At 38.6% G+C, this 12,891-nt stretch overlaps 1 protein-coding gene across 3 annotated transcripts in view; it reads right to left on the reverse strand.

The window, feature by feature from the left end:
* The window catches only part of cpeb4b (cytoplasmic polyadenylation element binding protein 4b), an 82,957-nt gene that overhangs the window by 56,413 nt on the left and 13,653 nt on the right, over positions 1 to 12,891 (reverse strand). For all 3 annotated transcript variants that reach the window (XM_048603726.1, XM_048603728.1, XM_048603727.1), the window contains exon 2: positions 2,298 to 2,388. In XM_048603726.1, the coding sequence (XP_048459683.1) occupies positions 2,298 to 2,388 (91 nt within the window). The remainder of the gene's footprint in view (positions 1 to 2,297; positions 2,389 to 12,891) is intronic.

Here is a 12,891-nt window from a genome sequence, read left to right on the forward strand (position 1 = left end):
AGCAGGTTTGAAAGATTCAATGGTCTACATATGCTACTATTTTACATGGTTTTTGTAGGAATCAGAGCACCAGTGAACAGATTTGACTTGACACTGTCACTGATATAAAAACCGAAAGAACTGAGGATGCTGTAAATCAGGAAAAACAAAGTTGCTGGAAAAACTCAGCAGGTCTGGCAGCATCCGTGAAGAAAAAAAAAATCAGTTAACATTTCAAGTTCTGAGGAAGGGTCAATGGACCCGAAACATTACCTCTGACTTTTTTTCTTCACAGATGCTGCCAGAGCTGAACTATCACTGAATGTTTCACCAATTTGCAGATCAAGATTATGGGGTGGTAACTGATTGCACATATCTGATATATTTCCGTACTATCTCACAGATGCAAATGTTTAGCTGTAGTGGAGCAGCTTGGCATTGTGGCACAGCTATTTCAAGCACACAAGCCTTCACGGTAATAGCCAAGTGATGTCTGAGCCCAGAAATTTTACTTTTCAGTGATTTCAGCAGTTTCTTGCCATATTGTGAAATGAACTGACTAAAGATTGATGTGATACAGACAACTTCCTGAGGAGGTAAAGATTGATTAGCTACAAGGCACTCCTGTTCGAAGATGGTTGCACATGTTTTCTTCTTGGCTTTTGCACAAAGATGCCAAATTGAATTTGGGGAAGGTTTCTGGCCTGCTCCTGTTAACTGTTCAATTAATTAAATGCACAATTTTATTTGTGACTAGATCCACTAGCACCAGAGTGCTTTGGTTTGAATTACTTGCTGTAGGTTCATTTAGCTTGTCTATCACATACCTCGGTCACTGTTTGACATATACATAGTCCTGTGTTGTAGTTTCAAATCTCTTGGGTATGCATGGTGCTGCATCTGGCATATTGTCCTGCATACCACACAGAACCAAAAAGTCATCAGCCTGGTGAGATGCCGTTAGCAAAGTGAGAGATACCAGGCCATGAGGTTACAGACTTTGGTTGAATACTATTCTGTTGCTGCCATCCCATAGAAGATCACATTTGACAGTTTTCGGTTGTGACATCTGAACTGAACCTATTGCACTTGACATGGACGGTGTACTTTTGTCCCCACATGAGTATTATTCAGGAATGACCATCTGTAACAGGTGACTGGCAAGAACTAACAACAACTACGAGGGGTTTTTAAAACCGTCTTGATCGGTCATAACATTTGTTTAAGCATACAGCTTTCAAACAAAACAGCTTGTTCAATAACAAAGCTAATTGCCAAGATTTTCTGGAGTGAAACAGTGAGGAATTTTATTATACAATCCAGAAAAAAATTGCAATATACACGTTTAAAAACAAGAGTTTGGTACAGGCAGGGAGAGCAAGGCTATATTATTTACAAGTCCTTCATAATTTAAACAAGAGGGCACGGCTAATTAAGGACTCCTATAAGTGAGGCAGCAGGAAGCCTTCCAGGTTCTACTGCTGATTTAGCTTTGGTTACTTCACATGGGTCTCATCAACCTTGTCTGTGATCAAGTGACCACTGCAGCCATCTTAGGATCATGCTTCTACTTTTTCAGAATTATTCTACAGCAGCGCACTGCAGTCATGGGCTTAGTAAATTTGCAGTTTAAATGTTCAGTCAGATTGCTGTTATTCCATCTTTCGTACTCAGTTTGGACATAACAGCTAGAGCTTTTGCAATTCACAAGGTAATTTCAGCACCAGGTGATAAAGCTGGTAATAATAGAGCATATGAACCTGTAGCATCATATTCGCAATTCTAATTGATGGATATATGGCAACATCTTGAAGCATGACATTTGTCTTCCTGATTCTGATAACAAAACCAAACTTTTACAGGTGCAAGACTGTTCATTTGCTGGTGTTCCTTAATTTGGTATGCTCAACAGCACTGAACAGAACTAAACAAGCTGTTGACGTGTCACGGATCAACAGAACTCATGCCTATGCAGCAAAGTGAAAATTTACCTGACATTTTTACTATTGCTTCTATTATCATCTCTCACTACAGAGAACTCACCAGTCAGCCAATCTAAAGGTCCAAATGATTTATACACACACAACCAAATTTAGTTTTCACACAAATTGAAATCTGCTAATTTAAATGTTAATCACATCAAGAGCTGTAAGAGATTCATGTAATCGTCACAAAAACATCAAGATGTTGACTTCAGCCATGTTACCATGGGCAGGTAGGTGTCAAGCCCTTTCCAACACAGAGGGGATAAAAGGAAAAATTTCTGATGTATTACAAGTTGAATGACTATTGTAAAAGCTATGAAACATTCAATTTACCTTTTAGTGGGTCCTGTTCCGCTCTCATGATGTCAATTAGTGAACTCTCCAGTGAATGCATGTTTAAAGTGTCATATAATCTATTTCGATCCTGGAAAAGAACAGAATTCATTTGCTGACAACTTCATTACAGCTGACAAATTATGACTGTTAGAGTTACCAGTGATGATTTCAAAATAGTATGAACTCAATGGCTTATTTTTCAATATTTTGTAATTAAATTTGGAATTTCTACAAAAATTTGATAGAATTTTGTGGATGATGCAAGCTTGAAAGAAATCCAATTAGACTTTTAACTGGTGGGGTCATTCCTATGATGAACTGATGACAAAAGGAAATTACTTCACCACTACTACAGAAATCTGTTACAATTTAAATTTAAAAATAAACAATATCTTCAAGTAAATTTGACAACTGCCCTAAAATCCAAAAATATTACTAAATATTTACTGAAAACAGTGTATTATTTGCTTACAAATAATTAGTGACCAAAGTGCACTTAAAAATGCAACTCAAATCGGTGCAAGAGAGATCGGACAGCAAAATTAACCAGAACCTACGGGACCAGGAGTGTGCTAGTTGATCACGGGGTCCAATATCTAAAAACACCAAGTAATAGAGATGCAATGTGGGGGGCATACACACTGTTATACTTTATCTACAGCATAAAGCACTTTAACAATGCAACTTGCGGTACACAGCCTTCTCACTTGCACCCTCAACCGGCTACTCGGATATCATGAGATCACGATAGTACAGTAAACTTCTTGCATTTCAGGTACATAAAATTTTTGGTTTATCGAGAGGGTCGGTTCATTAATGTGATGGTTTGCTGTATAATCCTTACTATTTATTAAAATCAGATTACCCAAGTCACAACCATGGATTATAACCTCAGATCACTTACCAACATATCAAACTTTAGTTCTTTTATTTTCAAGGGAGAAAATAAAATGTCTGATACAGCAAAAATAACTGATGTAAATCCAGTGGCTGTCTTGTGGAAGGGGTGGGGATGGGGGGAATTGCAACTGTAGATGTCAAAGAAGCTTTCAAAGTTAGAAATGCACTACAAACTGAATTGTATGTTCTTGTAAGGATCTCAGACTGTGAATGATCACATTTTTAGTTTTCTTTATTTTGGATCATGTCCAAATGGTAAGAGGACTGCTTCAATTGAAGGCCTGTGGAAAGAGCTTCTGCATTTCTATAACAAGTTATTGGAACTCTGAGTGGGTATTTACACTGTTACTTTCTTCAGGTTCTGGGGGTAGATATCCAAGATAGTATGACACCATGTGTGCGTCCGCACAGCAAGCTTCACCCAGAGACAGACTGCGCAGTGATTTGCATAGTCAGAACTAGATGTGGAGATGAGGAGTCAACTTGACAATAAACAACTGAAAGATAGTTAATTTCTTACATCAAATGATGGAAACTGTTGCCCCTAACTGAAAGATTGAATAATAATACATCAAACATCCTGTTTAATAAGCAAAGACTTAAAAGAACTAAAAAGAAAGAGATTGGAAGCAGGATCACTGGATGACGCTGACTGGTGCTATTGAACTGTTTCCCAGTGCTTTTCTAACTATGTCTGGTATTCGATATGTTTGTCTTTATGTATAGGGTTTTAGGAAGTATATGGAGTTGAAGCAAGCAGAGTTCTGTGTTGATCATTAATCTTGTTTATTTATGGTTAGAATTGATTTGAATTCTTTGTAATAAATAGTAGCTTATTGGGAAATCGAGTAACTTGATTAAACCTCGTGACAACCCCAGTACTAATGAGGCTTGAGTATTGACTCACTTTCCCAAATAGATGGTAAAAACATGTTAACAAAATAGACAATTGTTTGGGGAGGTACATTTGCATTTTCCCCCTTCAAGAATGCACAGGGGTAGGGTTATTGGCCTGATGTCCTAGTATGCAGAATGTGAAGGTCACAGCTTTGAAAATAGCCATTAATTACTGCTGCAACAAAAGGGAAAAGCTACTTCCCCACTGAGTGTTACCAGCTAGTCACTGTCAAAAAGGAATCAGTATAAAAGAATTTCGTTTGATCTGCAAAACCAAGTACCTTGAAATTTATCTATTACTAACGTCAATGTTACCAGTAACAACCAAAACACAATGTTCTTCCAACAATTCATTCTTCACAAACTCAGACTGGCCTGTAGCATTTAAAAAATATTTTTAGACTCACTTATTCTTAATCTGTATTAAATGTGCTGTGTTACTATTTCTTCTCATGTTTACTTATTAATAAGTTTAGTTTTTGTGAGGACAAGAAAACCTGCTTATTAGTTCCTTCTAAAATTCATTTTGGACTGGGAGAAAAGCATCCATAATGGAGGGGTATCTTTAACTTTGTGACCAAGGGAGCAGGTGTACAAACAAGGGGAGCCAGCACATTCATCCTCATGGATGACATTAATCATGTGGGGACCCTTGCCTGATCTGACCTTGTAAATACAGAAAAATCAATCATAGAATCCCTACAGTGTGGAAACAGGCCCTTTGGCCCAACAAGTCCACACCAACCCTCAGAGCATCCCACCCAGACCCATCCCCCTATAACCCACCTAATCTACATATCCTTGAACACTACAAGCAATTTAGCATGGCCAATCCATTTAGCCTGCACATCTTTGGACTGTGGGAGGAAACCGACACAGACACAGGGAGAACATGCATACTCCACATAGACAGTCACCAGAAGTTGGGATCAAACCCAAGTCCCTAGCGCTGTGAGGTAGCAGTGCTAACCATTAAAGGGCGGTACGGTGGCTCAAAGAGAGAGAGCAGATTTAGAAAACTAAGGGAACTAAGAGTTCCAGAATGGAGGTCTAGAGGAAAAAAACTTGGATTAAGATACAGCAATTAGTCAAACTCAACACAAAGCTAAACTAAGGAACCATATTACAACATCTAAGCTGAGAAGAAAGGAGAGAGAAAAGTTGAGAAACATGACCTTTTAACTCTTGAGCAAGAGTAATTTTTAAACTTTTCAACTTGAGTGAATAATGATCAAATTTATTGGCACAAAATTTAGTGAAGGAGATGTAGGGGTGACATGCAAAAGTTACAGGGCATACAAAGGCAAAGAGTTCATAAATGAAACATCAACAGCATGGCTCTCACAAAAAAAAAATCCGTTGTTAAATGTGCAAGTTTGGAGGTGAAAAAGTGCATTGTTGAAGGGAGTTATTCAACTGCTGCACTTTAATAGGACTGAAGATTGAAAGCAGTGTATACAGTCCAAATTAAATCATATGACCCACCAGCAAAACTGGTTATGTTTTGATGATACATAGGCAAGGACATCTTTACAAAAGAAGCATCGCAATGGTGTGAAGGGACAGAACTCTGGGGAATCCATAAACTAAGAACTCGAGAATGTACCATGAATTCCAGTAAAACAAATAATTGGCGATAAATCAAACAGCTTGAACACCACCTTGGTCAACTACCATACAATAAGCAGAAAATCAGAGCCAGATTCAGTCAAAAATCTTGGGAATATCCACGACAACATGTTTCATTAAAGTTATCTGCACAGAACTTCTGAACTGGTATTCTCCCATCATGAACCATGATTAATAGTAGAATCATGTATCACCAGTAGAACTCCAAAAACAGTGCCAACCTTTAATAGGGAGGTTACTGTCAGTAGACAGCTGCATTTACTAACAGACTGTACAAAGAAATATGACCAGCACCTTATTAGCATCATTGATAAAGGAAGAAAGATTCATGTTCACATCTAAAAGGAAATGTAAACACTTGAGGCCAGCTCTGAAGAAAAAACAATGTTTGCCTGGAAACCAATATGATTACTGCTGTTATTCTCATTATCCACCTTCTTCCTAATAAGCATTTTCAATATGGGAAGAGGCGCAAGTGTAGTTACAAGGTGTACTAGCATGAGAGGTCATGAATCAAGTAAAACATTGAAACAAGTGAATAGCTTTTATTCATTAAGTAGCGTTACGAACAAGAATGGTAAGTAGCCTAACGGAACCCATTTTCAATGTCACCACGAATCATAAGGAAGAATGCTGTCTTGACTAACAACTCTCCAACCAGAAAGAACTCAAACTGGTTGTAAAGATCAATGCCAAAGAATGTTTTGATGAGGATAATACAGACCAATTCCAAAAGTTTTCAACATAGTTAGTTGCCATTAGTGAGCTCCTCAATGGCCTAAAAGGCAAAGAGATAGCAGAATACAACATTAAAACATATAGGTTAAGAACACATTTCAGGTTACATTCCAGATCAATGTTGATGGCTACTTCAGCAAGGCACTGGAGGATAACCACCATACCTCAACTAAACAGAAAACAGTATCTTCAAAAAGAAGCAACACTTAGGTGAGAAAGACACGTTATATGCAATTAAAAATGCAGGTTAAAAAAGTCTAACAATGACATTAAGTATATTTGTTTGAAACAAATGCATTAGGGAAATGCATTTACTGTTGAAATTGTATTAAAGTGACTCAAATGTCAAGAGGTTAAGCTAATACAGTTTTGAAGAGTCTGGTCTTGTAAACAAAACTAAACAAGAAACCTTAAAATGAAAAAATGATAATTTAAATCATAACAATCCTCAACAGATTCAGTTTGCCTAACAGTTTCTCTCTTCCCTGAAATTTCAACTTGAACAAAAATTCACCAGTGGAAACAGTTTTCTTAATTCCCTTCCTTTGCAAAATGATAGCTGTTGATCAAGGGGTTGAAGAATTAAAAGTTTTGAGAAGTTTTGTACCTTGGGTTGTAGCCGAGGTTGTAGCCTTGCTTGCCAAGCCAGTGTGTTTGTTTGCAGATATTTCGTCACCCTGCTAGGTAACATCAACAGTGCGCCTCTGGTAAAGCGTTGTGTTCTGTTCCGCTTGCTATTTATATGCCTCAGTTTGCTGGGGTGGTTGGCATCACTTCTGGTTCTGTTTTTCAGTGGTTTGTATATTGGGTCCAGGTTAGTGTGTTTGTTGATGGAGTTCTGGTTGGAGTGCCAGGCCTCCAGGAATTCCATAGCACGTCTGTTTGGTTTGTGCTCTTAAGACAACACATCCATAATTGAATTTGTGTCCTTCTTTGTCCGTGTGTATTGAGACCAGGGAGAATTGGTCTCTTATTGTCAGTTTTCTTCCAGTTTGGCCTATGTAAATGTTTTTCCAGTCCTTGCATGGTATTTTGTATCTTACGTTAGTTTTATTCGTCATGGGTTTGGGATACTTTACGCTCGTCAGTAGCAGAAGAATTATACAAACTTGTGTATAAACACAAGGTTAAAGATGCAGCATTCAACTATTCTAGCTCAAATAAATTCCACAACCTCGAAGAGATGGATTAGAAATTTTCAAAAATTGAAATTTGTAATTTAAGAGTGTTTCAGAACTGCTTACAGACCTATTAATATTGTTAGAAATTTAATTTAAGATGATTTTACACATCAAGGCAAAACATAGTACTTGTTTTAAGAAAGGCATAGTTTTGCATACAATTCATTTCCTTTATTCAGTACTCCACCCACTGCCACACAAGGTGACGGTAGGCGAATGTGGAATTTAAAATAATGCATTGACAGCATAGAACCAGTACTTGTGTTTTAGGTATGCAAACCTCAAATGCAAGAGTTCTTGTAGGAGAATCTAAACATTCTTATGCACGCCTCGAGGTGCAAAACCTATACAACACATTAACTACCATACAACTAGTATTATATGCAATTCAACAGTAAATGTACAACTTTAGATATTCAGCAATTCATAATGATGTTTCGCAACAAATCAGTTCCCAACAGAAAGTCAATATTAAAATAAGCTTAGTATTGTAAAATGTTAATTTAAATCATGGTGGTTTTAAATAAATAAGCAACTTTAAATGAAAAAAGTGAAGTTTTGTTTGCAAGACCACACTGTTCAAAATTGCATTCACTCAACTTCAGATTCCGAGTCACTTCAATATTATTTCAGTAGCAAATTCATACATGAAAATACTTAGGAGCAAAGTTATTAACTCTAATTACAGTTTAAAAATGCTATGATTAGATAAACAAGTAAACATCGTGGCTTAACTTTTGCCGTTAGTTACAAATTATGGCACTGTTACTGACCATGGAGAAAGCTGCCCACAAAGATCCAATGATCCGTGTGGTATGAATTTCCCTTTTCCAAAGGGAAGTTTAAAACTGGTTCCAAATCAACAGAATCTCCAGTCAAAGAGATGTCAAGAAGAATAAGCTGCTTGAAGGATTTTCAGACAGCTTAAAGCTTTGATCATCTTTTACTCAAATTTTAAGGGCAAAATTAATGATAGGATAGAATAATGGGTTTAAGATACAAGGTGAAATATGAAGCAAATTTTAAAAACTGAATAACTGGAATTTGCTTATATCATACTGAGGGTATATAGCATACTTTATAATTAAGAATATCAAATTTATCTGCATATCCTGCATTATTGGTATTATCCAGGATTACGCGAGTAATTGGAAGTAAACAGAAGGTGCTCTGAAGGCTTTAAGTACTGGTCACTTCAAGTAGACCTTCACTTAGCACCTGATAAACCACCTACATGACAACTTGACATCACTTCATTAGTTTAGAATATTCTGGAACTTAAGGACATAAATGCCGCCATTCAAGTTCTTCCTTTTCTAATTATGAAGACTAGTTTCACCAAAAGACAAGCAATATCATTGATCTTTGGTGTAAATTTAAACTTACCACCCACCAGCACAATTCTTCTTTATCAACTTTAAGTGACTCAACTTGGCCTTCGGGACCCATTTTTGGTTAAATTATCACACACAACTTTGATTTAAGCCTAAAAGTAATCAATGAAATGTTGAAATCTATTTGTTCCAGCACAAGTTTAAACAGCTGTAGGAAAGTCAGATTTCTTCCATTTGCATCTTTTTCAAACATTTTATTTTCAATAATTCATTGTTGTAGCAATTTTACCACAAACTGCAATTAAATTTTTAACTTTTCACTACAAGAGCAACGGACTTGAGGGTTCTGTTTCCATAATCAACCATAAGATACAGTGCAGTAATATCTGATTAACTCAAGAAATCATACCAATCGTCATTTGATTCCATTAGTTTTGGAATTAGAAAAGTTTTGGTGAACTCTTATCTATAAAGTATGGAACCTGGGAGATTCTTAAATTGCTTGCGATTTATCTAGTGAAATAGCATTGCTACATGTTATATATTTGCTGTGTCATGTTCATGTAGCAATCTGTGGGAACTTCAAATAAAAATCAGTCTAGATGCTTAGAATGGAAGTTTGGAGAGAGTTTTTTTTTTCTGGATGAAAGACAAGTTGTCAAAGTTTTGTCATGTATTCATCATAAGGGCAATTCATAAGATGACCAATTTAAGGGGAAAAAAAAAAACATTTATGCTCAATGAGAGGAGAATGCTAATTGATTGGCAAGTGGGCTTTGATTGGTAAAGGCAATGCCATGGAGAATACACTCGTGAATGATGATCAACAGCTGAAGTTTTAAACCAGACTGGTCACAGTATTACCCTAATAAATCAGTTAACAATGAACCTGAACAGGTGTAGCAACATGTTTTCCTCAGACCATAGCGGACAAGTTATTTAACTCTAACTGCAACTTTAAAATGCTATAATTTAATATACAAGTAAACATCACGGCTTAGATTTTGCAGTTTGTTACAAATTATGGCATTGTTGCAGACTTTGGAGAAAGTCACCCACAAAGATCCAATGATCCTTGTGGTATAAACTTCCCTTTTCCAAAGATCAGCTTGAATCTGGCAGCAAGCAGGAGAATCTTGAAGTAGCTTACAGTGAATGCAAGTGTGCCACAATAAAATGTCCTCAGAGTCAACCTGCCTGGTTTAAAAGTTAAACAAAGTCTAGCAGTTAACTGTCATTCATTGGTGCGTTTGCCATAGCAACACTTCTACAGGAGTGCACTTGCCAATCAGCATTCTCCTCTTACCAGCATAAATGTTGGTACTTGCTCCAAATTAGTATTTTTGTAAATTGATCTGACAAGTGGAAGATGAAATGCTTTGACTGTTTTTTTTCCAGAATTTTCATGGTCTCTATCAAACAACTAAGAGTGCTTTGTGCCCAAAGTAAATCACAGAAAGATACAGCATAGGAGTCTATCTGGATCATTGTACCAACATTTTGAAAGAGCAACTTTCTGAAAATGAAAATAGAAAAATGGACAAACCCTTTCAGATATTCAGAGCATAACCAGACTTTGGTTACATAACTTTTACTGTGTAGGCATAGTAGCACAGAACTTTTATCAATCAAGAGATAAGAATAATCTCCAAATTGGTAGGAACTCAAGTAAAATTTAAAGAACTTGCATTCTAAGGTTTTGGAGTAGATTTGTAGCTCGGGTTGTGGGTGTTGAGGTTGGTTGGCTCGCCGAGCTGGTTTGTTGTTCCACAGACGTTTCGTTACCGTGCTTGGTAACATCCTCAGTGCAGCCTCTGATGAAGCGTCGGTGGGTTTTCCCACCTGGCTTTTAAACTCTGGGGTCTGTTGCGATCGATTGCCTCACTTCCAGGTTTCCTCCGTAGTGGAATGTATATGGAGTCGAGCTCAATGTGTTTATTAATAGCCTGCTTCGTGGAGTGCCATGCTTCCAGGAATTCTCGTGCTTGTCTCTGCCTAGCCTGTTCCAGGATCTTGGTGTTGTCCCAGTCGAAGTCGTGGTTCTCCTTGTCCATGTGGATTGAGAGGAGGGAGTACTGGTTGTGTCTTTTTGTAGCCAGTTGGTGTTCACGTACTCTTGTTGTTAGTTTCCTTCCTGTTTGTCCGAAGTAGTGTTTCCCGTAGTCTCTGCAGGGGATCTTGTAGATGTCATTGGTCCTGTCCATGGCGGGGAGTGGGTCATTAGTTCGGGTGAGCACTTGTCGTAGGGTTGATGTGGGCTTGTGTGCCACTCTGATGTCCAGCGGTCAAAGAAGTCTTGTGGTGAGTTCTGACGTGTTCCTGATGTAGGGTAGTGTGATGAGTGTGTCGGGGCGTGTAGAATCTTTCTGATGCTGTTCCTGTAGGCATCTCCTGACCCAGTTCTTTGGATTCCATCATCCTTGAACACTTGGAAGAGGTATTCCTCCTCCTCTTGGCGTAGTTCCATGTTGGTGCAGTGTGTTGTTGCCCTTTTAAATGGTGTTCGCACGCAGCTTCGTTTGTATGTGCTGGGATAGTTACTATTGAAGTTCAATACCTGGTCTGTGTGTGGGGCTTTTCGGTGTACTTTCGTTTGCAGTTCTCCATTTGTCTTGCGCTCTACCATGATGTCCAGGAATGGGAGTTGTTTGTTCTTCTCCTCCTCTCTGGTGAATTTTATTCCGGTGAGGGTGTTGTTTGAGTTTGTGTGTCTCTTCTAATTTGGTCTGTTTAATGACGACAAAGGTGTCGTCTACGTAGCGTATCCATAGTTTAGGTTGGATTTGCGGAAGGGCAGTCCTTTCCAGTCTTTGCATCACTGCTTCTGCTAGGAGTCCGGAGATAGGCGATCCCGTGGGTGTCCCGTTGATTTGCTCGTATGTTTGGCCGTTGAAGGTGAAGTGGGTGGTCAGGCATAGGTCCAATAGTTTAAGCATGTTGTCCTTGGAGATGGTTTCACTGGGGTCGTGTTCTTGTTCAAGTAGTGTTGTCATTGTTTCCCTTGCTAGTGGTACGTCTATTGACGTGAATAGGGCGGTGACATCAAACGATATCATGGTCTCTTCGTCCTCTATCTTTATGTCTTTGATGGACACTGGACACAAACTGACCCGACACCACAACAAGGCAACAAAATCCTAAACTCGCTGCAAAGACTTAAACAAACAGGACAGATCAACAAAGCAGACTTCAGAATGAAACTCGAAGGAAACAACACACCCCGATTCTACGGCCTCCCTAAAGTGCACAAGCTGGAAGTCCCCCTCAGACCCATAGTCTCCCTACCAGGCACCCCATCGCACAGATTAGCCAGAGAACTACAAAGAAGACTCAAGCACCTAGTCAACAAATCACCCCACTCCATCCACTCACCCCAAGAATTCCTCAACTCCAAAGACAAAGATAGAGGACGAAGACACCATGATATCGTTTGATGTCACCACCCTATGCACGTCAACAGACGTACCACTAGCAAGGGAAACAATGACAACACTACTTGAACAAGAACACGACCCCAGTGAAACCATCTCCAAGGACAACATGCTTAAACTACTGGACCTATGCCTGACCACCCACTTCACCTTCAACGGCCAAACATACGAGCAAATCAACGGGACACCCACGGGATCGCCTATCTCCAGACTCCTAGCAGAAGCAGTGATGCAAAGACTGGAAAGGACTGCCCTTCCGCAAATCCAACCTAAACTATGGATACGCTACGTAGACGACACCTTTGTCATCATTAAACAGACCAAATTAGAAGAGACACACAAACTCAAACAACACCCTCACCGGAATAAAATTCACCAGAGAGGAGGAGAAGAACAAACAACTCCCATTCCTGGACATCATGGTAGAGCGCAAGACAAATGGAGAACTGCAAACGAAAGTACACCGAAAAGCCACACACAC

Source organism: Rhincodon typus, chromosome 12 (assembly GCF_021869965.1).
Source record: "Rhincodon typus isolate 14 chromosome 12, sRhiTyp1.1, whole genome shotgun sequence".
NCBI lineage: Eukaryota > Metazoa > Chordata > Chondrichthyes > Orectolobiformes > Rhincodontidae > Rhincodon > Rhincodon typus.